This window comes from Pleurodeles waltl, chromosome 1_1 (assembly GCF_031143425.1).
Source record: "Pleurodeles waltl isolate 20211129_DDA chromosome 1_1, aPleWal1.hap1.20221129, whole genome shotgun sequence".
Taxonomy (NCBI): domain Eukaryota; kingdom Metazoa; phylum Chordata; class Amphibia; order Caudata; family Salamandridae; genus Pleurodeles; species Pleurodeles waltl.
This window is the reverse complement of record NC_090436.1, coordinates 810789208-810812253: the sequence shown is the minus strand read 5'-3', so window position 1 is coordinate 810812253 and position 23046 is coordinate 810789208. Positions and strand designations below refer to the sequence as shown.

Sequence of the window (23046 nt, the reverse complement as noted above, 5' to 3'; positions counted from 1 at the left end):
TGCTGCGGGACCTGAAATTCCAGTAGGCTCAGCATCAGGGGAATTGCTCCGACCTAGTCCAGATCTCAGAGGGAACTGCGAAAGACCTGCAGTGGTGGCTTTTGACTCCAAATTGGGTCCACGGCAGATCCCGCTCCCTTCCCAAACGAGATCTCTCTATAGTGACAGATGTGTCACTTCTGGGTTGGGGTGGCCACATGGGAGAGGCGGAGATCAGAAGCCTCTGGTCTCCAGCGGAGTCGAGGCTCCATATATATCTGCTGGAGCTCCGGGCGATCAGGCTTGTGTTGAAAGCATTCCTTCCCTCTTTCAAAGAGAAAGTAGTGCAGGTGTTCACGGACAATACTATTGCCATGTGGTACTCCAACAAACAGGACGGAGTAGGGTCCTGGACCCTTTGTCAGGAGGCACTACACCTCTGGACATGGCTGGAACATCAGGACATTACCCTGACGGTTCAACATCTGGCGGGCTCCCTCAACGCCAGAGCAGACGAATTCAGCCGTCGATGCACAGTTGATCACGAATGGCGTCTCCATCTCCATCCGGAGGTGGCGCCAAGGTGTCTTTCAGCAGTGGGGAGAGCTCTGGTTAGATCTGTTTGCCTCTGCAGAGAACCCGCAATGTCAGCTGTTTTGAGTGTTGGAGTTTCCAAGGCGGCACTCACTCGGAGACGTTTTTCGTCTCGAGTGGAACTCCAGCCTCCTTTATGCCTTCCCACCTACCCCTCTTCTGCCCAGAGTTCTCAAGAAAATCAGGAAAGACCGGGCCCGAGTCATCTTGGTGGCGCCGGACTGGGCACGGAGAGTATGGTATCCAGAGCTATTGAGCATGTCTATCGATCCTCCCATCAGACTACCTCTTTGGGCGTATCTTCTGTTGCAGCCACAGGGTACCCAAACCTGTCCAACCTCCGCCTTCATGCGTGGAGATTGAGCGGCGCCAGTTGACGGCTTTTGTCCTTCCACCTGAAGTCTGAAATGTTATCTTGGCAGCCAGGCATCCAGCCACCAAAACTGTATACGCCTGTTGTTGGAATAAATTTGTGGCATGGTCTACCAGCAAATCTGTTGATACCCTTTCCGCCCCTCTATCCAAGGATCTTCTGTTCATGCTTTCTTTGGCCCAGCAGGGCTCTGCTTTGGGTACCCTTAAAAGGTATTTATCTGCCATTTCAGCCTTTCTTAGGCTTCCTGATCAGCCCTCACTGTTCATATCTCCAATTGTGAGTAGATTCCTCAAAGGGCTCACACATTTATTTCCTCCCACTCCATTTATCATGCCTCAGTGGGACCTTAATCTTGTACTTACTTACTTGATGTGTACCCCCTTTGAGTCAATGAATAATTGTCCCTAGCGGCTCCTCACCTTCAAAACTGTCTTTCTAATCGCTATCACCTCTGCTTGCAGGGTGAGTGAGCTTCAGGCACTTTCCTCAAACCCTCCATACTTGTCTGTGCACCCTGACAAAGTCGTGTTGCACTCTAGGGCTTCCATCCTTCCTAAGGTGGTTACACCCTTTCATGTGGGCCAGTCCATCACTCTGCCTACTTTCTGTGCACCTCCACATCCTTCCCATGAGGAGGAGAGACTCCACCGCCTGGACCCAAAAAGAGCGTTGGTGTTCTACCTCAATCGTACTAAAGGTTTCCGGGTGGACGATCAACTCTTCGCTGGGTATGTGGGTGTGAAAAAAGGGAAGGCGGAGCAAAAGCACATCTCTCGATGGGTGCTTCTTTGCATCAAAATGTGCTACGCTTTGGCCAAAAAGCAACCTCCTGTAGGCTTGCGTGCTCATTCCACCAGAGCAACTGCTGCTTCCACTGCGTTAGCACGCTGAGTTCCTGTCTTGGATATCTGCCAGGCAGCTACATGGGCGTCCCTGCACACGTTTGCTAAGTACTACTGCCTGGACAGTCAGGTCCGTCAGGACGGCCATTTTGGTATGATCTTGGTTCGCAGCCCACCACCCAGGATGGCATTGTTTGGGTATCTATTCTAAGGTAAGGAATCTGCAACTAGAAGTCTCTATCATATGTACAAGTTACTTACCTTCGGTAACAAAATATATGGTAGAGACATTCTAGTTGCAGATTCCTTACCGCCCATCTATCCTCCCGACTTGCAAACTGATTTCTGGGGACAGGGATTTCCCCTTTCAGGTCCTTAGCTCTGGCGCACCAATCTCAGGGCGGTGGCTATATACTACTCCTGACATTGTCACGGCGACCACGACGCCAACGACGCCCGCCGAGTCGACTGACGCCACCTGCCGACGCGCAAGGGTATTGCTCGAAGAAAAATCTCCGGATCCAGTCTGACGCCTGGGTTGAAATTGTATGGTAAGGAATCTGCAACTAGAATATGTCTGTTCCAGATATTTCATTACCAAAGGTAAGTAACTTGTACTTCCTGATTTAAAAAAAGAATATCAAGGGAGTTCTCCTCGGTTTAATTTGGTAATAGCTTTCACCTCAGAACACAGCTCGGTCAGTGTGTCTGTTACTGTAGTGCGGCAAACCTAAACATCTTCTTTGTAGGTTTAATTGTTTTGGGTTGTGTTAGTACTTCATAGGCATAGGGCAAATCGGCATATCAAATCTTGGGACAAATTTCTAATCACTTGTTTCAGCTGCCAGTCTCAGCATATTATCCTTTTCTAACCTAATGCTCTCTACATCATTATTGCCCAACTCAAATCTTCCAAGCTACAATCCATCCAAAAACAAGGCAGCTAAAAAGCTATTTGTATTTTGGTAGACATATTCAATTAAACTGTACATGGATTGGTGTAAAACTCAGTATTCAAAATTCCTGTACTACAGCACTGTCTATTCCACTACTCTTTTAAATAGCAAAACAATGCAGCGGAGAGGGTAATATTGTATGCAATGTCATGGTAAAATGCAGAATTCTACTGACTGAAATATGGAAAAATTATTGTACAGACTTATAGAGTGATTCATCTTGAGGTAACATTTGTCCCAATGTAATTACCCCTGACTACTGTATTTGGAGGTTGTTTTGCACTCCTATTGTTTAGTGATTGCGTGTCATAATGTCACACCACAGGGCACATTTGTGCATTTCCACTGAGTGGCTGTGATATTGGTGGTGTTAGTGGTTGGATAGAATTACAGTGTATAACTCAACAGACAAAAAGTAAGGCTTTAAGTGGTAGAGGATGAGATTGGTTGGAATTCAGGCAAATATGGCATATGCTTCCTAATTGTGGTATGTTGATCCTTGAGAATTGGAAGTTCGAAGGTAGATGTGGCTGAAGTTGAGTATGGCTATATGGAAGTATGAAAATAGGGCAAAGGGATGAATCTTTTATGCCTCCTGAATTGCGATATGTGTATTGGGTGGAAGAACGGGACTTGGAGAAGGGTGTCTGTTGGTGCTCTGAGCATAGGTGTGTTGATATCTGGCTTTTTGACCCCTGTTCTCCCAAAGATGTAACAGTTATCAGTGGTTGATATCAAAGAGAACCAATGAAGATGCAGCTGACAAAAATGAGCGCTATTAGGGATATGTTGGTACCTTACCGTCCTCTCTTCCTCAAAACAAATCTCCCCGAAAATGAAAATATCACTCCTAGATCATACTTTGGGTTTATTTCATGTATTTATACTTTGCTGGGTGGAGGGTGTGCTGAGTCTAAGCAAGGTACACAAAATATGTTGAAATCTATATAGTTGGTTATTCAGTTTCTCGTAGGATGCGGTCAGCATTAATTTGTTGATCTATTCTTCATAAATAGTGGGCATTGTAGATGCAGCCCTTCACCACAGCTAGAGCACTGTGAGTCCACCTTTTTGTGTGCCTCATAAACCCAGAGACCTCCTAAATGTTAATTATTAAGTAGAACGGCCAGAGGGGCTAAAAAATGGGTGAAGTGTAAACCACTGTCTTCATTTATTGTGGATCACTTGCCTTGCGAGTAAACACTCAATGGACAGAAGCAGAAAAAGTAATCAATGTCCCTATTTAACTAGCTGCATCTCCTATAGCATTAATTTGGGCTCAGGTTTACCCGGTGGAGTATATGAAAAGATCACTGCCGTTCTTTTAAAATGTTGAGGTGGCTGAGCTACTGCTGAGTCTTCCTGTAGCTCTTCATTTGATACTTCAGGAGAGCCAATGAGTCTGTTTAAAAAAAAAAAGAAAAAGTAGAAAACCAAGAGTGTTTTTTTGTGATTTCACCCTAAGCAGTTGTCTTATGGGATCGGGGCGTGTTTCCAAACATAGAAAAAAGCATAACCCAATACTGGTACATGGCCTGTGATCAAGTCTATTTGTTAATTATTATATGTACTGTTGCTAAAATTAAGTCCCCTATGAAAACATGTTCTTCTTTTATTTCAGTCTACTAGATTGTTTTAAGACTGCACTGAAAGCTTTTACCCTACTGTCGGTACATAAATCTTTTTTGGTAGAAAAGGTTTACATTTACAAAGTAACTGTTCAGATTATTGGTCATTGGTACTGGTGTTTTGCTGCTGCTGTTCCTTATTATATACATTTTTTTAAAATAGGCTATTTATATATTGTGATTATGAACATTTAAAATAATATTTACTATCCCGTATTTTGACTTTCTACCTGTTGGTAGCATGTCAAAAATCTTTGGTGTTTGGATATTTGTCTTTTTGATTTAGCATGTTCATACTTTTAAGCAATGTAAGAAGTAGGTTAGAAAAATTAAAGTTGAGCAACACAGTTACTTTTATGGAAAATGTTAAAAAACATTGTAGGTACCTGTATCTTTATCAGCAGGATTCAGGAATGGAATCTGCTTATCAGTGTTTTGTCCTTTTCCTCACAATTGGTAGATTATCATCGTGAGGAGAAGTATTTCCTTATAAATGAGAACTTTTTTTATTCCCTCTTTTAGACATTGACAAGAAGTAATAACACTAGTACTTCCAAGCATAATGATCAGCTTACAACTTCTGAGTATATGGTGAGCAAATACCTCCTTCACCTACAGTCTCATAAGCCATATTTCATCTACATAAAAACTCCACTGCATATTGCTTTATAAGCACAGAAAAACTTTGATATCTGCTGAAATACTTAAGCACTTTATTAAATTATGAGCGGGAAGATTTTCCTTGAATGTGACCTAAAAATTCGTCAATTGATGTTAAGTTGCATATAAAATACAATTTTTCTGAAACATGCAGAGATAGGTGAAGGGTTTAATGGGCAATAGATATTTGGTGAATGATTGAGGGCATCTTAACGTTGTTGGCAAACGTGCTCTGGTGTATTTTTTTAACTATACATCAAGTGTTTTTCTGTTGAAATTAAAGTTATAAAGGCATACTCAAAGAAAAGCAGATGCTTGTGTATTATCAACAGTAACTTGCAGTGTTCTCATGATTTCCTAGGTAGGCTAAAATATATTAGTAGACCTTCCTGTGTTTCTTTTTACATTGAGACTAATTACCTTCTGCTTTATTAAAAAAATAATCATCAAAGTATCTCTCACAATTGGATCATGCAGTTAATTCCAAAATGTAAAACAAATCCTCAGTTTTCTTGTACAATTCTGCTTGATGTTTTTTGTGGTCCTTTGCAATCATTGGAAGACGTTTAATTTGAGCGGGTCAATTTTTTCAGATTTAGATACTTCTGTTTTTATAAAAGTTTGGTTTTTCAGATGACTAGAATACTAAAGATGTCCTTGACTTTAAGGTCTCCTGTTACCATACAAATGCATAGTTAATCACAAAATTGTGATTCTAAATGTACATGTCCCTAGAATTGTGAGCAAGTAAATCTATAAAAAGTTAAAATTAATGATATTTGTTTTTATCTGGCCACTACTTCAAGATGCGTGGCTTTCAGGCTGAGATCTCATGGCAGTAATGATTGTTTTCAATAATGTAACCTTCCAGGGGAGACAGTGGGGGTACTCTTGTACACAAAGTTACATGTGATTAAGCCTAAAGCATATTGCCTGTTTTCTAGATGAAATGTTACACTTCATTTTTTTCTTTTATTTATTTTGTTTAAGAATACTGTGATGTCAGAGACACCTTGTATTATAAATCCAGTTTGGGACAGCAGTAAGCCTGTCTCACTACATATAGTATGTTAAGTTGATATTTGAGATTTGCTTGCATCTAATTTAGTGTTGTACTGATTAACCTAGAGCCAAAAGAAAGATGACCTTTCAGGAGATAATTCACAAGAAGGTGCAAGCCAGGTTGGTTTTTTAATGGTCCGTTACAGTGGTCATCTATCTTGCATGTAGTGCTTGTCTGCCATTACATTTGTCCTACATGTTTTAAATTTTTATATTTTTTAACTTTTACTTTCTTTTCTAGAATGTCAATATAACTAAATCCCTTTGACAGTTTTTTCTCATTACAATGGGTGCGCATGAAAAATCTTCAAGGCTTATTTTTTGTTGTCTTCCATTTTAATTATTTGCTAAAATATTGCTAGTTGTATACTTGTTTAACTTGATAAGGTTGTTGTTTTTTTGATAATGCATCTGTTTCAACAGGTTGTTTTCTATCAACTCACTGACTTTGAGGAGATCTACTTGTCTTTCTGATAGGAACATCACCATTTCTCAAGAGAATGACTTCCAATCAATTAGCAGATCTTCATGTCACCAGAACAAATACACTGATTTCTCTTTCATGCCCACAAATGTGTATTACATACTGCAAGACTTTCTTAAAATGATTAGACACTGCTTACTTTGGTTTCTCTCCCTCCCTCTCATGGACTTGACCACAAGATGTTCAAGGCACCAAGGTCTCCATAATAAAGACAGTTAACCTTTGAGTGGCCTCACATCCATCCTTATACAATAGCGCCCCTTTAGCATAATATGCGTGTCTTCGATTTTGAAGTGTGGATGCACTGCCCCACCTTTTCTTGCATGCCTACAATGTTGCTAATTATTTTGCATTTTTGTAATTCAATTTTGTGCATATCCTATTGTAGAGTCTAATGTTTGTGTCTGTGCTATATTTGTTGTTTGGCAAATGATATATGTATAAACAAGTCTGTTTTGAAATATGCTTCTTATCTAGCATCAGATCAAGCCATAACTAAACTGTGTTCTATGGTTTACCACCAAATTTGCTTGAATAGCTTATAGTCAGTGTGATGTCTTTCATAGACATTACATTTTGGGGAAATTCATCAGGCTCCCTGTTTTCTTCTCTACTAAACACCCCTCTTAGTAGAAGAGAGTGAACAGGTAGGATCCACAGCATGCCTTTAGCATCTGTATTGATAGGACTAAGGAGCACAGGGTGGATGATTAGCTCGTTGTTGGATTTGTCAGTACTAAGAATGGAAAAGCAGTTAAAAAACATATCTTATCACATTAGAGAATCCTTTCCATTTAATGTGTTATGCTTTGCCAAGGTGTTGGCGTTCACTCCACCAAAACAGTCTGTGGTTAAGTGCTATTCTCGGTTGTCACTGTTTTAGAAATCTGCTGGACAGCCACACAGACATACGTCCATACTTTCCTCAGGTTGTACTATTTTGGAAGGATTATTTTTCCTGCTTCGCTCTGCAGAATTTGTTGGTGTAGAGCCCATTTCTCAGGCCAACCTCCTTGGGGAGCGGAAGGGGTGGGTGAGTGGTAAGCTGTGGGTGGCAGGCGAATGCACAAGGTCAGGAAGCTGCAGGTAGGAGTATCCATTAAATCCATTTGTGTGAATTCTTCATCTAACTGATTCCCGCTCTCCCTGCTCTATGAAATGGACTTTCAGATGCAATAAGGCTCCATGTTGTGTCAGGAATATTGTAAATGTTCTCAATTCCTCAGTGATACTCTGCATCTGAGAGTGTAGAGAATGTAATTGCATGTATGGCACAAATATTCACTCCATATCATCATGTCTTGCGGCTGGTCAGAGTTGTGGTGACCCCGCTTTCCAGTCCACACACAGTTCTCCAGACCCATTCGACATCTGGGAGACATACAAGGTGAGGAATCGGCCATTAGCCTATTCAATGGAAAGAAGGTCACCAAAGATGAGTAAGTTGTTCTCAACTCTTAACAGGGGTGCCTGAAAAAGGTACAATACTCATGGAAGAAAATATATCTTTACTGCAGCAGTTTTTCTTAGCCAGAGCTTACAGAGGTAGAACCACCATACCAAGTCTCTGCAAATTTGGTTAGTAGTAGCAGAAATTTAGTTTTATGTGGATCAGTCATGTGGGGGCTGATCCTAACCCCTAAATATTTGGTATGAATGGGGCCCCATTTGAACTGATATTCATCCTTCAGATATAACATTTTCTACATAGGAAGGGTTAAATTCAGAATTAATGACACTCCCTAGCCAGTCCCCAAAGAGAAGCAATAGGTTCACTTAGTGTAAAGGTAGCATCTGCAAAGAAAACATTTGATGTATTTTTTAATTCAATGGTATCTATATAGCTTAACTTATCATGTATGGAATCCTAGTGGCTCAGTATTGAGAGGTTCAAAGTAAGGTTGTCAATGGGTACCCGTTGAGTCCACCCTATGTAGATGAAATGCTGTATAGGTACAGCCATTAAGAGCAATTTCTACTGTACAGTTTTCATAATTGGCCAATAGCATTGGTTGGAATTTCAGTCCTGTGCTAAGATGTTTCAAGACTTGTGTCAAAAAGAACAACTCTATTTCTCTGCAACTAGCAATACAGATATTTCTGATGGATACAACTACCTGTGGATTCCTCTCCTTATGAATTCGTCCTTGCGTCAGCATCCGACGGAAAGTCTTCTTCCTAGCTGTCCACGTCGACGAGGACGTCATAATGACACGGCCCCACGTGACTCCGTCTGACGTCAACGTGCTAATAAGAGGTCCTTGTCGGCGTACTGACGTCAGATTTCCTTTTTTCCATGCTTTCGACGCCAACGGTTTTTCTTCCTGGCTCGTTGATGACTAGCGTTTTTTGGTGGTTACAATGACGCCTCCAAAAAAGTCTGGTTTCAAGCCGTGTAGAGAATGCGGGGTCGGATGTCAGTGACCGACCCTCATTCGGATTGTATTTGGTGCCTTAGTTCAGAGCATGATGTTGAAGGATGCTCTTCGTGCCAGAGCATGAATCCTAAAGCTCTGAAAGAGCATGAGGCGAAGCTTTTCCTATTCCTCCCATGCTTCACCCAAGAAGCATAAGAAGTGGCGTCGTCATGATTCTCGGCGCCATCATGACTCTCGGCGCTGGTCGGAGCAGAGCCGGTCGAGGTCTCGGTCTTCTCGACGCCAGAAGACATGGGAGATGAGCCCTACTGTGACGCCTCAGCTCAGGAGTCCGGAGTTGTCGCCGGCGCCATCTGTCTTTGAGGTCGTTCATCATAGCCCTCAATTTTCGCCGGCGTCGAGGGAGCCTGATGTACAGCAGACCCCTGATCAGCAATACCCGGCTTTCCCGGCTCCAGGGATGGATCCGGTTGCATTTTTTAATGCAATGTATGCCGTGTTTCAATCTATGGCCCCTGCTGGTGCACCGGCGGGTCGCACGGGCCATTGGTGTTTGATTTGGGCTCTCCGGCGCCATACAGGGCTGCTCCATTCATGCCCTTTTGCCCTACGGAGACTGACGGATCGGCGCCAAGGGTATCCCCTAGTGGGAGTTCACCACTTGTGACGGTGGATCCACCATCGCGTCAGCCGACTCCATCACCGCGCCATCCGACATCGATGATGTCTCCTTCCAGACCGGCTCCATCGCCTTCCTGCCAACCGACTCCGCGGAGGTCATAGTTGGACTCCGTGTTTGGCACTGGTGCCGGCGCCGGGTGAGACTAGGAGTCATCCATCTCTTCCTGGGCCTTTCTGAGGTTCGAAGTCGTCGGCGTCAATGGACTCTTTATCGACGCCGGCCCTAGAGACACATCTTCGGTCTCGTAGGAAGGCATTAAGACTTTTGGAGGAGGAGGAATATAGACAGCTGGAGGAAGGTGAGAGTGAGCCTTCGGATGAGTTCCAGGGTCTGGCCACTGCAAGTGGTCTGGATACTTCCCCGGAGTGGGACATTGCGTCTCCGGGGGAGTTTACAGAAGAGGCTGCTTCCTTCCATACAGTGGTAAGGAAGGCAGCAGAGTTTCTGGACTTGCCTTTGTCTGTGGCAGAGGTGAAAACTAACCTGCTCACAGAGGTACTGCATCCTTCTGCGTCCAGTGCTGACCCTTTGCTGCCTTTCAATGAGGCTTTAACTGAGCCTATATTGGACTTGTTGAAGAAGCCAGTAACATCTCCTGCAGTGAACAGGGCAGTGGCGAGGAGACATAGGGGCGCACCAGGGGATCCAGTTTTCAGGTCACGACATCCAACTCCGGAAAGCTTAGTAGTCCAGGCGTCTTGCTACACGAAGTCTGCTCCTGGAACATTCCCTGGAGTCCCAACTGATAGGGAGGATGGAGCAGTCTTCAGAGAAGATCTTTTCATCATGTAGTATGGCGCTTAAGGCTACTAATTCTACCTGTGTGCCGGGCAGATACGTCCACGCCCTTATGGACTCCGCTAAGGAAATGGCAAAGGATCTGCCACAGGAGATGCAAAGCTCGTTTGGATCCCTTTTTATGGATGCGCAGGCGGCTGCACAACAAATTATACAATCTGGCCTGGACACTTCGGATTCAATAGCCAGGGCCATGGGAACATCTGTGGCTACTAGGAGGCATGCCTGGTTAAGATCCTCTGGTTTTTCATCGGATGTTCAGTCCACCTTAATGGATCTACCATTTGATGGGGAAAAGCTGTTTGGAGACAAGGCGGACTTTGCCCTTGAACGGTTTAAGGACTGTCGGGCGACAGCTAAGTCTTTAGGCTTACAGACCTTTGCTGCAACATCTTATAGACCTTTTCACAGGTTTCAGGGGTTCACTCGTGGCTCTGCCTTTCGGAGGCCGCAGTCCTTCGCACAGCAGCCTGCAAATCCGCCCTATCGTGCCTTTAGAGGGCGGGGTAGGGGTAGGGTTAGAGGGCCAGCCCGGCAGCTGTCATCTTCATCCTCTTCCTCTGGTGGACAACAGCAGAAGCAGCCCTAGTTTTCCCCACTTTATCATCCATACTTCTCCTGTAGGGGGAAGATTGAGTCTTTTTCTACAGAAGTGGAAGTCGATTACAACAGACTCATGGGTGTTAAGAATTGTGGAAAAAGGTTATGCTCTCCCTTTTCAGGAGTTCCCTCCTCCCTTTCCCCCCCGTCCCTCCTTTTGTTCAGAAGACCATCTTCTGTTGTTGCAACAGGAGGTTATAACCATGTTGTCAAAGGGAGCTATAGAGTTGGTGCCGTTGCAGGAAAGGGGTCAGTGGTGTTATTCAAGATATTTCCTGATTCCCAAAGTGGACGGTCGTCTAAGGACGATCCTAGACTTGAGGATTTTTTATTTTTTCCTCAAGCAGGAAAAATTCAAAATGCTGACCCTAGCGCAGGTACTATTGGCATTGAACAAAGGAGACTGGATGGTGTCTGTCGACTTGCAGGATGCGTACTTTCATATTCCGATAGTCAAGTCGCACAGGAAGTATCTCCGGTTTGCGGTCGGAACGCAACACTACCAGTTTGCGGTCCTTCCGTTTTGACTTTCTTCAGCACCTCAGGTTTTTACGAAGGTGATGGCGGTTGTGGCAGCACATCTCAGAAGGAGGGAAGTAGCGTTTTTTCCCTATCTGGACGATTGGTTGATCAAAGCCAAGTCTCCAGAGCTTGTGTTGTCTCATCTGCGAATGACAACCCAATTGTTGTTCGATCTGGGTTTTTCTGTAAATGTGCCCAAATCTCACCTGGAGCCCTCTCAACGCCTCCTGTTCATAGGGGCAGTACTGGACACAACATTTTTTCGGGCCTACCCCCCGCCTCAGCGGGTTCGGGACATTCAGGTGCTGATTCCATTGTTTCAAATTGGAGAGGCAGTTCCAGTCCTCAAGGTCTTACGCCTGCTAGGTCTGTTTGCTTCTTGCATTCTGTTGTTCACTCACGCTCGCTGGCATATGAGGGCTCTTCAGTGGTGCCTCCGCAGGCAGTGGTTCCAGCACAAAGGAGATCTCAGGGATTCAATAAAGATCTCCAGGGACGCTGTCGCGGATCTTCATTGGTGGACAGTGGATGGCAACCTTTCCCAAGGAAAACCGTTTTCACTACCACCTCCTGTGGCCACAGTGATATTGGATGCTTCCACTCTAGGGTGGGGAGCTCATCTGGGGGACCTGGAGATCAAGGGTCATTGGTCTCCAGCAGAACAGATGTTGCATATCAATCTGTTGGAATTGCGGGCGGTACCTTTAGCGCTCAAGGCCTTCCTCCCTTCCCTTCGTGGTCGGTCAGTTCAAATCTTAACAGACAACACTACCGCAATGTGGTATATAAACAAACAGGGAGGAGTAGGGTCGTACCTTCTCTGCAGAGAAGCTCTGCGACTCTCGTCCTGGGCTCAGGACCATCAGATTTGCTTCATAGCGAATCATTTGGCCGGAGTTCTGAATGTACGTGCGGACGGTCTCAGTCATCACTTCTCGATAGATCACGAGTGGCGTCTCCATCCAGACCTGGTTCTCTACATCTTCGGGATGTGGGGTACCCCTCAGGTGGATTTATTCACCACTCGAGAGAAAGCGCATTGCCCGTTGTTCTGCAGCCTCCAGTTGTCCTGGAGCAGCCAGTTGCTTTACGCGTTTCCCCCCCCCCCCCCCCCCAAACCCTTGATTCTTCGGGTTCTGAGGAAGGTTCGTCAAGACCGGGCCCAAGTCATCTTAGTGGCTCCGGACTGGCTGAGAAAGGTATGGTATACAGACCTGCTTCAACTCTCTCAGTGCCCTCCGCTCCGTCTCCCGCTCAGGGCAGACCTCCTCTCACAGTGGCAGGGGCAGGTTCTACACCCCCACCTCCAGAGCCTGCACCTTCATGCCTAGAGATTGAACAGGGCAACCTGAGTTCATTTTCTCTCCCACCGGATGTAGTGGATGTTATTCTATCATCCAGGTGACACTCCACTAAATCCATTTATGCCGGTAGGTGGCCAAAATTTGTGGTTTGGTGTGGAGAGAATTAAAAAGATCCCTTGAAGGCCCACCTTTCAGATATTCTATTGTTTGCTCTTAATTTAGCAAAGAAAGGCTGTACGGTAGCTACGGTTAAAGGTTATTTGGCGGCTCTGTCGGCTTTTCTTTGCCTTCCGGACCAACCTTCTTTGTTTAAATCTCCAATTGTAAATAGATTTATTAAAGGTTTAGTAAATAAGTTTCCTCCCACGCCCTTTCACATGCCTCAGTGGGACTTGAATCTGGTATTGACGTTTTTGATGGGTTCGCCTTTCGAGCCCATGCATTCAGGCCTGTTGAGATACTTGGTCTTAAAGACTGTTTTCTTGATTGCGATTACATCTGCTAGGAGGGTTGGGGAGCTTCAAGCCCTTTCTGTTAAACCTCCCTTTACCATGTTTTTCCCTGATAAAGTGGTGTTGAAAACCAGGGCGGCTTTTCTGCCAAAAGTTGTCACTCCTTTTCATATAGGGCAGTCTATTACCCTTCCCTCGTTTTACCCTCCTCCCCACCCCTCTAAAGATGAAGAGAGGCTCCATAGGCTGGACCCTAAGAGGACGTGGAGTTTCTACCTGGAGAGGACAAAAGACTTTCGCTTGGATGATCAGCTGTTCGTGGGGAATGTTGGACAGCGAAAGGGCAGAGCGGTCCAGAAACGAACAGTCTCCAGGTGGGTCATCCTGTGTATAAAAATTTGTTACTCTCTGGCGAAGAAAGTCCCTCCTGAAGGTATCAGGGCCCATTCTACTAGGGCTAAGTCTGCTTCCTCGGCCCTAGCGAGAGGAGTTCTATTAGTAGACATATGCAAAGCGGCAACTTGGGCGTCCCTCCATACCTTCGTAAAACATTATTGTTTGGACTCTGAAGTGAGGAGGGACGGTCATTTTGCTCGTTCGGTATTGCAAGATTTCTTGGTGTAATCAGGCGGGCCCCCACCACCGAGTGCGGTACAGCTTTGGGACTCTATTCATAAGGTGAGGAATCCACAGGTAGTTGTATCCATCAGAAGAACAAGTTACTTACCTTTGGTAACGCTTTTTCTGGTGGATACACTAGCTACCTGTGGATTCCTGACAGTCCCTCCCGCCTCCCCGTTGCCTGCCTGATTTCACAGTTTTCTTGTAGTGGTTGATTTTTGCTTATCTGGACATATGTTTATTTTTGTATAAATATATTTATATATATTATATATATATATATATATATTTTTTTTTTATGTATGTATGTATGTAAATATATGCGTTCAATGGAAAATGTTATTGTGTGTGTATATATACAGGGAGTGCAGAATTATTAGGCAAATGAGTATTTTGACCACATCATCCTCTTTATGCATGTTGTCTTACTCCAAGCTGTATAGGCTCGAAAGCCTACTACCAATTAAGCATATTAGGTGATGTGCATCTCTGTAATGAGAAGGAGTGTGGTCTAATGACATCAACACCCTATATCAGGTGTGCATAATTATTAGGCAACTTCCTTTCCTTTGGCAAAATGGGTCAAAAGAAGGACTTGACAGGCTCAGAAAAGTCAAAAATAGTGAGATATCTTGCAGAGGGATGCAGCACTCTTAAAATTGCAAAGCTTCTGAAGCGTGATCATCGAACAATCAAGCGTTTCATTCAAAATAGTCAACAGGGTCGCAAGAAGCGTGTGGAAAAACCAAGGCGCAAAATAACTGCCCATGAACTGAGAAAGTCAAGCGTCAGCTGCCACGATGCCACTTGCCACCAGTTTGGCCATATTTCAGAGCTGCAACATCACTGGAGTGCCCAAAAGCACAAGGTGTGCAATACTCAGAGACATGGCCAAGGTAAGAAAGGCTGAAAGACGACCACCACTGAACAAGACACACAAGCTGAAACGTCAAGACTGGGCCAAGAAATATCTCAAGACTGATTTTCTAAGGTTTTATGGACTGATGAAATGAGAGTGAGTCTTGATGGGCCAGATGGATGGGCCCGTGGCTGGATTGGTAAAGGGCAGAGAGCTCCAGTCCGACTCAGACGCCAGCAAGGTGGAGGTGGAGTACTGGTTTGGGCTGGTATCATCAAAGATGAGCTTGTGGGGCCTTTTCGGGTTGAGGATGGAGTCAAGCTCAACTCCCAGTCCTACTGCCAGTTCCTGGAAGACACCTTCTTCAAGCAGTGGTACAGGAAGAAGTCTGCATCCTTCAAGAAAAACATGATTTTCATGCAGGACAATGCTCCATCACACGCGTCCAAGTACTCCACAGCGTGGCTGGCAAGAAAGGGTATAAAAGAAGGAAATCTAATGACATGGCCTCCTTGTTCACCTGATCTGAACCCCATTGAGAACCTGTGGTCCATCATCAAATGTGAGATTTACAAGGAGGGAAAACAGTACACCTCTCTGAACAGTGTCTGGGAGGCTGTGGTTGCTGCTGCACGCAATGTTGATGGTGAACAGATCAAAACACTGACAGAATCCATGGATGGCAGGCTTTTGAGTGTCCTTGCAAAGAAAGGTGGCTATATTGGTCACTGATTTGTTTTTGTTTTGTTTTTGAATGTCAGAAATGTATATTTGTGAATGTTGAGATGTTATATTGGTTTCACTGGTAATAATAAATAATTGAAATGGGTATATATTTGTTTTTTGTTAAGTTGCCTAATAATTATGCACACCTGATATAGGGTGTTGATGTCATTAGACCACACCCCTTCTCATTACAGAGATGCACATCACCTAATATGCTTAATTGGTAGTAGGCTTTCGAGCCTATACAGCTTGGAGTAAGACAACATGCATAAAGAGGATGATGTGGTCAAAATACTCATTTGCCTAATAATTCTGCACTCCCTGTATATTTTTTTCTTTACGGTTTTTGATGGGTCAGTTCTCACCTGTTCACCTCAAAGGCACGTAAAAAAATGAGGTGAAACTGACGTCAGTACGCCGACGAGGACCTCTTATTGGCACGTTGACGTCAGACGGAGTCACGTGGGGCCGTGCCATTATGACGTCCTCGTCAAGGTGAACAGCTAGGAAGAAGACTTTCCGTCGGATGGTGACGCAAGGACGAATTCATAAGGTGAGGAATCCACAGGTAGCTAGTGTATCCACCAGCAAAAGCGTTACCGAAGGTAAGTAACTTGTTCTTCTGGGACTTTCTTCTTTAGCACTTTCTTGACCTTCTTGTCTTATTACGCATTGTTCTTCCCGTTGGAAAACAAAGACTTGCAGATAAACCAAACCCAGAAGTAGATTATGAAGTCTAGAGGCCAGCATCTTTGTCTTTTATTTATGTTAAGAAGAACAAAATGTGTGCAGGTGGAACAGCTTTGAGGAAGCTTCCTAGGTTCCAAAACTAGTGCATCATCAGCTTTACACATATATGGTGAGACTGTTCCTGAATCTGCAAAAACATTTATATAATTGTGCTAACTTAATGACTAGCCAGGGAGTAAACATTTTATACAGTACAATGAATCATGTAGCTCCCTTGGCCTGAGGCCTTGCGGAGACTGATAGTGTATATGACCTTCCTCACTTACTCATCAGTTGTTGTTCCTTCTAGGTGATCAACCTGTATTTGCTGAATGTTAGTCAACCTTGACTGGTTGGTATTATCGATTTGACTTGCTAACAAATATTTATTCGCTGTAAAAGGAAGGTACAACATTTTGTGAATACTTCTACCCTTTGTTCTTCCATTAATCTTAAACCTGTGCTGGAAGTTCTTTCTTTTATAGATGCTCTTTCTCATTTTTCTCATTATTGATGTACTTTGTGCCCACTTATTTACTTAAATCCTAGGAGTAGTGGTTGAAGCACAGTATTATGATCTCGGCCCCATACTTTCAGCTGGCCTATGTGTGCTATTTTTTCTGATGGAAACCTTTAACCAGTGATTCCTCACCTTAAGAAAATTACCCAGGCGCCAGATTGGATCATAGGTTTTCCTAGCAGTTCTCTCGCATGCCAGTAGGTGGGGTTACATGGCTTCACAATGTCTTCATTTCACCCCAGAAGTGATGGAACAGAGCCACATATGAGCACCATCCCTGCATGCCATCAGTTCCTTTTATTCTGCACCTTCATACATAGATTCAGAGCTCTGGTCTCTTTCATCAGTTGATGAGTTCTTTTGAAAATCTTTCCAGTATGAAATGGAATGATGTACCCACTGAAAACTATATGGGTAAGACTGTGCTAGGACGGTGGGAAAGCGATGTTGTTGAGGTCTGCCTCTGGTGTATGCCCAGCTCCAAATCATTCACAGAACATGCCCTCAAAGGCAATCTGGGGCTGAAAAGCGAAGCTGTATTGTGCTGAGCACCGAAAGAAGTTGCAGAACTTGCAAGTGTCCTGCTCTGACTCATTCCATCTCTTGAGACTGCTTCCTCAACAGGTCCTTATCGTGGGCAACATTGTCTGGTAGGTCCGGGTCCACGAAGAAGCATAAGAACCTGCCACTCTCTGCCTAAAGGGAAGTTTGGATGGTGTCAAGGTGCCCAACCGATTCTGATCCTGATCGCAGAGCCAATTCCTCAACTAGTTCTATTGTACCCCTAATTTCCCAAGCCATCTGCGACACTGCAGCAAGTTGAGGCCCTTAAGTAGGCTGTATTGTATATTTTCAGCATGTTTCCGGTTCCCTCTGGCGCCAAGGATCTACAGGAGCCTCCAGTTGGGTTGTCATTAGCAGATTCACCTTCTGCACCGTCTGTAGAACTAGAATCCACCTCCAGTACTGACTTCTAATCTGGCTCCAAAATATGAACCAATCCTTTTTCCACTGATGGCGGTACTGATGTCAGAGGTAGATCCTCTGCCTTCTCCAGTGTCTCACCTCAAGCTGAATCTGCTGCGTCCTCCTGTCAAGGTTGTAACTTGACTTCACTCCAGCGCATCCAGTCCCTGCCTGCTCTTGATTAAACATAACACTTCATATTCCTTGACAGTTTCCTCTGCGGCTTCATCATCTTTTTGGCTCAGATTCTGATCATTCTGATAATGGTGATGATGGGAATAATTTACTCCCACACTTGCAGGAGGCCAGTGAGCTGGATGTCTCCCTTGGCACAGGGTTGGTTTTGCCTTTTGAACTCCAGAGTGCAGTGCATCATTTGCCATGGTGATTAGACGTGCAGCTGAGGTTCTGGACCTACAGCTGCCATCAGTTGAAGTCAGAACAAATGTCTTAATTGAAGTTCTGACTATGGGCCAGCCTCATCGGAGACCTTACTTGCATTTAATGATGCCCTGATGGGCACTTAGGCAAAGCCTTGTCTTACCCACAGGTGATCAGCTAGGGGGCAGGAGCCAGGTGAGCAAGACATTCTTATGCAGCACCCAACTCCTGAGAGTTTAGTCCCAGCTTCCACTAGCAAAGTCAATCCTTATGCATTCCCCACATCCCCTGCAGGCAGGGAGTCAAAAAGGATTGAGGTGTTTCGGAAAGTAGATGCTCTTTTCCACCAGCTTCACATTGGGGTTAGTCGATGCGATCTGCCCATTAAGCTGTTTTATATCCACTGGAAGATGGCAAGCAAGATCTTGCTGGCATACTCTGAGGAATTTCAAGCCTTTCTGCCTCAAACCATTCAGGTCGACCAGGATGCAGCGAAATATGTCACTAGGGCTGGATACTGCTGACTGCTTGGAGCATATGGTGGGCACTAATATGATGCTCTGCTGCTACTTGTGAATACAATTTTCTAGGATCTGCAGGATTCTTTCATGTATATATATTTTATTGGATCTGCCTCTTTGGTGAACAGGCTTATTCTGCTTTCAAACTATTTAAAGAATGCAGAGCCACAGAGCGTTCCTTGGGCTTTCCAGTCCCTTCCCACACGTTTCCCGAGCAATTCTGACCCTTTTGAGTCTACTCCAGATAGCTGCCTTGTAGTCATAATTCTGAAACACCACCACCGCAGCAGTCACCCAAGCTTTTTTGTGGTCAGGGGTAGAGCAGGCCATTGTGCAGGTTACCAGGGTCAGTGTTTCACTCAGTCCCTTCCCTTTAGCCTCAACTGCCAAGCTGCTATTGTTTGCCCTTAGTGGCGCCCTGTGGAGAAGGAGGATTAGACATTTCCTTTCCAGGTGGTAGGCTGTCATATCCAACAAAAAGGGTGCTCTTGATTTTTAGCAGGGCTACACGCCTCCGTTCCTGTCCACTTTAACTTCCTCACACATCAAAGCGATTTTCAGAGGAGCACCTATCCATCTTACTCCAAGAGCTACAGGCTTTCTTGGCCAGAGATGCTATTGAGAGGGTGAAAGCCTCAGAAGTAGAGACAAAAGTAGTTACTTCTGTTATTTCATTGTACCAAAGAAGATTGGACAAGAGCATTCTCTGTTTGCCGTGCCCTCCTTTGGACTTACAAGTGCACATCAGGTGTTCACAAAAGTTACAACAGTGGTCCTCGCACATCTTCAGAGGATGGGGGTACCAGATTTCCACTACCTCCATGACTGGCAGTTGAAGGCAGGCTCGCCACAGTCAGTTGTAGACCACTTTGTTGTAGACAGCAAACCTTCTGACATCACTGGGGTTCTTGATCAACAGCACCTGACTTCCTCCCAGAGGCTTCCTTTCAAAGGAGCTGTTCTGGACACAATGCAATTCCAGTTGTTTCCTGCCTCACAATGAATCCAGGATATCTAGCCTATGATCCAGATGTTCCATCCTCAGTCTCAGTGAGCGCAGCTCTAAGGCTTCTTGATCTTCTGGCCTCATGTATCCTGCTTGTCTGGTTTGCCAGGTGGTATAGGTCAGCTTAGCAGTCGGATCTGAAGTCTCAGTGTGCCCAGCACCAAGGAAACCAGTTGAACATCATCCAAGTTTCAGTGAAGAATGCATAAGTCCTTCAATAGTGGCTGCTAGACCGCAGCCTAACCAGCGGCAGACCCCACTACCTTCTCCACTCAGATCTGATTGGGGTGACAGATGCCTCCCTGTTGTACTTACAAAGTCATCTGGGAGAGGAGGCGATCAGAGGACTCTGGTTTCTGGCAGGCATGTGGCTCCACATAGATCCTTTGGCACGAGCCACCTGGAATTAAAGGCCTTCCGGCTGTCCTTCAAGGGAATAGCTGGTGCAGACTTTCACAGTCAAGCCCACTGCCATGTGGTACTGCAACAAGCAGGGTGGAGTGGGTCCTGTGCCAAGAGGCTCTGTTCCTCTGGAGTTAAGCGTCAGGGTATCTCCCAGATTGTGAACCACCTGCTAGAATCTTTAAAAAACAATATGGACAAGCTCAGCTGGTAATGCCTGGTCTATTACAAATGGCAGTTGCATCCCGAGGTGGCACAGGAAATTTTCTGACAGTGCATAATTACATGTCCTCCCATCATGATGTCGCTTTGACAGGATCTTCTGTCACAGGAGCAGGGCAGGGTTCCGCATCTGAGCTTGCACAACTGATACCTTCATGCATGGAGATTAAGCTGTGATATTTGACTGCATTCTATCTACCGTCTTTTTGTGGATGTCTTCCTTGTTGTCAGATGTCCCTCTGCAAACTTTATGTAGGGGGCTTGTTCAGGTTTGTGGGCTGGTGTGGAGTTTGCAACCCAGACCCCCTGTACAGCCAAGCAGTTAGATGTTTTGTTTGTTTTTATCTGTGGCCCAGCGAGGCCTTGCAGTGGACAAGTTGAAGTGTTATTTGTCAACCATTTTGGCTTTTTTTTTATTTGCCGGACCATTTGAATCACCTGGTGTGATGCTGTTTATTAAAGGTTTGTCACAGATGTTCCTCCTCAAAAAGTTTGAGATGCAACAGTGGGGATCTTAATTTAGTTTTGATATTCCTCATGTTTGACCCCTGTTGTCTTTTGACTCTCAAAGCATCATGCTCTTTGCAATTACTTCAGCCTATTTTGTGAGTGAACTCCTGATTGTATTGGGGCAGCCACCTTACTACAACTTTTTTTCCAAGACAAACTTGTGTTAAAGATCAGGGCAGCCTTTTTGTCGTTGAGACCTCTATTTACGTTGGGCAATCCATCACCCTCTGAGCGTTTTTTTCCCCACCTCACCCCTCTAAAGAGGAGGGAGTCTCCATTCACTGGTCGTCAAAAGAGCCATGAGCTTTCGGGTCAGTTGCATTTACTAACACTGGATAGATTTTATGGGGCTATGAAAGGTAATGTGGTGCAGAAAAGTACTCTGTCAAGTTGATAGTCCTCTGCCTTAACTTCCTCTATGTATTGGCCAAGAAGCAACCTTCAGAAGGGCAGAGGTATTATTCCACCTGGCAATGGCTGCCACCACTCCGTTGGCATTCAAGATGCCTGTTCTTCACTTCAGACAGAACATGTCGTGGGTGCCCGTGCACACTTTCACAGAGCACTACTGCCTCGACAGCATTTTGCTTGTTTGCCTCACAGAATTTTTTAATCTGAGACTACTCTCCAGTTCCTCCTCCTCGGAAGTACTGCTTAGGTACCAAGACGAATCAACAGTTAGAAGTATCCATCAGAAGAATAATTTATTTACCTTCAGTAACACTCTTTGTGGTTGATACTCTATCTACAACCTCAGCTCTCTCATTGCCTCTCCACCTCCCTGTTCATTCTACCATCTAAAAATTTCCAAAATTAGAGATCTGCACACTGGTGCTGACAATTGTTTTGTGGTCTGTTTCTTAGAGCATGGAAAGAGTCAGTTAAGAAAGTGCGGCCACACACAGGTGGTGATTATATGCAGCTACACTCCATCACCTCAACTGCAAATTGAGGCCAAGGCAGAGCTGCACAGTGCCACTTAACTGCATGCATGAGCACAGATATGAATGCTTCAAGTCCAGTCTGGTGCCTGGGAAATTTTCTAAAGGTGATCAGTCTGCGGTTAGAGTATTCACAAGAGTGTTCCCAAGGGTAAGTAACATGTTCTGTTTATTTAGGAGTGCCAGGCTGGTGATTCAGTTTCTCAAATCTGTGTTTCTAATTTTCTGTGTCTCCTGAGGTTAGTCATTATAGTGATAAGTTTACCCCCAAGACTCCCATAATGCATCGCATACCCCTACAATGGACACTTCTATCTTCATCTTAACTTTTATGACAGAGGTGCCAGTAACAGCCTTTTCTTGCCTTTTTTTTGGGCCGAAGTAAAGGGAGATCAGAACTTGATCCAAAAATCATTATCAATTCAGTATAAGTAGTCTAGGCCAGAAGAGCAAGGTGGTTGCTTACCATAATATAATCATTTTTCATTATACTCTGTGAGCATGTAAGAAGTAAGATTACTCCTCCTTCCCTCTGTTTTGCTCGCACCATACAATACTCAGTCCCAAAGAGTTCATGAAGTTCTTAACCTTATTGGAGACAAGCATTACATGCGCCTCTCCCTTATCTCTCCTGCGTTTTGTCACTTACAGTTTTAAAATTCACATAGTTTATTGAATTTTATAATTCTGAAATATATATAAGGAGCTGGAAATAAAACTCCTATACAAGCATTGATAGTAAATTTATTTGTGTGTCTCCTGATTAAATGATCTGAGCAGTTCCTTCATATTGATTGGATGAAGAGAGTTATGGCAACTTACACAGCTTGATAAGATTCACGTATCTGTAATGAACTAATTTATCAAAGTGTTTGTGTAGCTGTAATGATTCAGATGATTGAAGAGTTCACACAGGTACTTATATGTAACGTTCACGTATAAATATTGATTCAAGTCTTTGAGAGAGAGGGACGATAGATGAGAGCCTGAAGCAAAAGGTTGTGCTGATCAAAAAGGAAGAAAGGTAAACGTATAGCAAATTGTTTCGGCTGGTGATGTGGTTCAATTAGTCTATGAAAGATCTGATTATTGTAGTTATTCAGGAGTAAGGATGATTTGATGTTTTTTGGCTAAATTACTTTTGGAGATTATAGTTTCCAAATTATGCTGTTACATTTATTCTGCGTGTTTTTTCTGATGCATTTTCTGTTAAATGTATTCCAAGAGTTGTCTGCACTCCTGTTAAATTGGATCCATGTACACCATGTATGTAGAAAGATTTGTTTTAAGAGATTAGGTTTACACCCATATACATCATAAGACCA

General features: G+C 44.3%; 1 protein-coding gene across 5 annotated transcripts in view; it reads left to right on the top strand.

Moving 5' to 3' along the window:
• The window catches only part of SMARCA2 (SWI/SNF related BAF chromatin remodeling complex subunit ATPase 2), a 1363970-nt gene that overhangs the window by 853694 nt on the left and 487230 nt on the right, over positions 1 to 23046 (top strand). For 3 of the 5 annotated variants that reach the window (XM_069228509.1, XM_069228477.1, XM_069228487.1), the window contains 2 exons: positions 4898 to 4966; positions 6164 to 6217. The exons of 1 other annotated variant lie outside the window; for it this stretch is intronic. In XM_069228509.1, coding sequence (XP_069084610.1) covers positions 4898 to 4966; positions 6164 to 6217 — 123 coding nt within the window. The remainder of the gene's footprint in view (positions 1 to 4897; positions 4967 to 6163; positions 6218 to 23046) is intronic. One more of the 5 variants, XM_069228497.1, reaches the window with a different exon arrangement.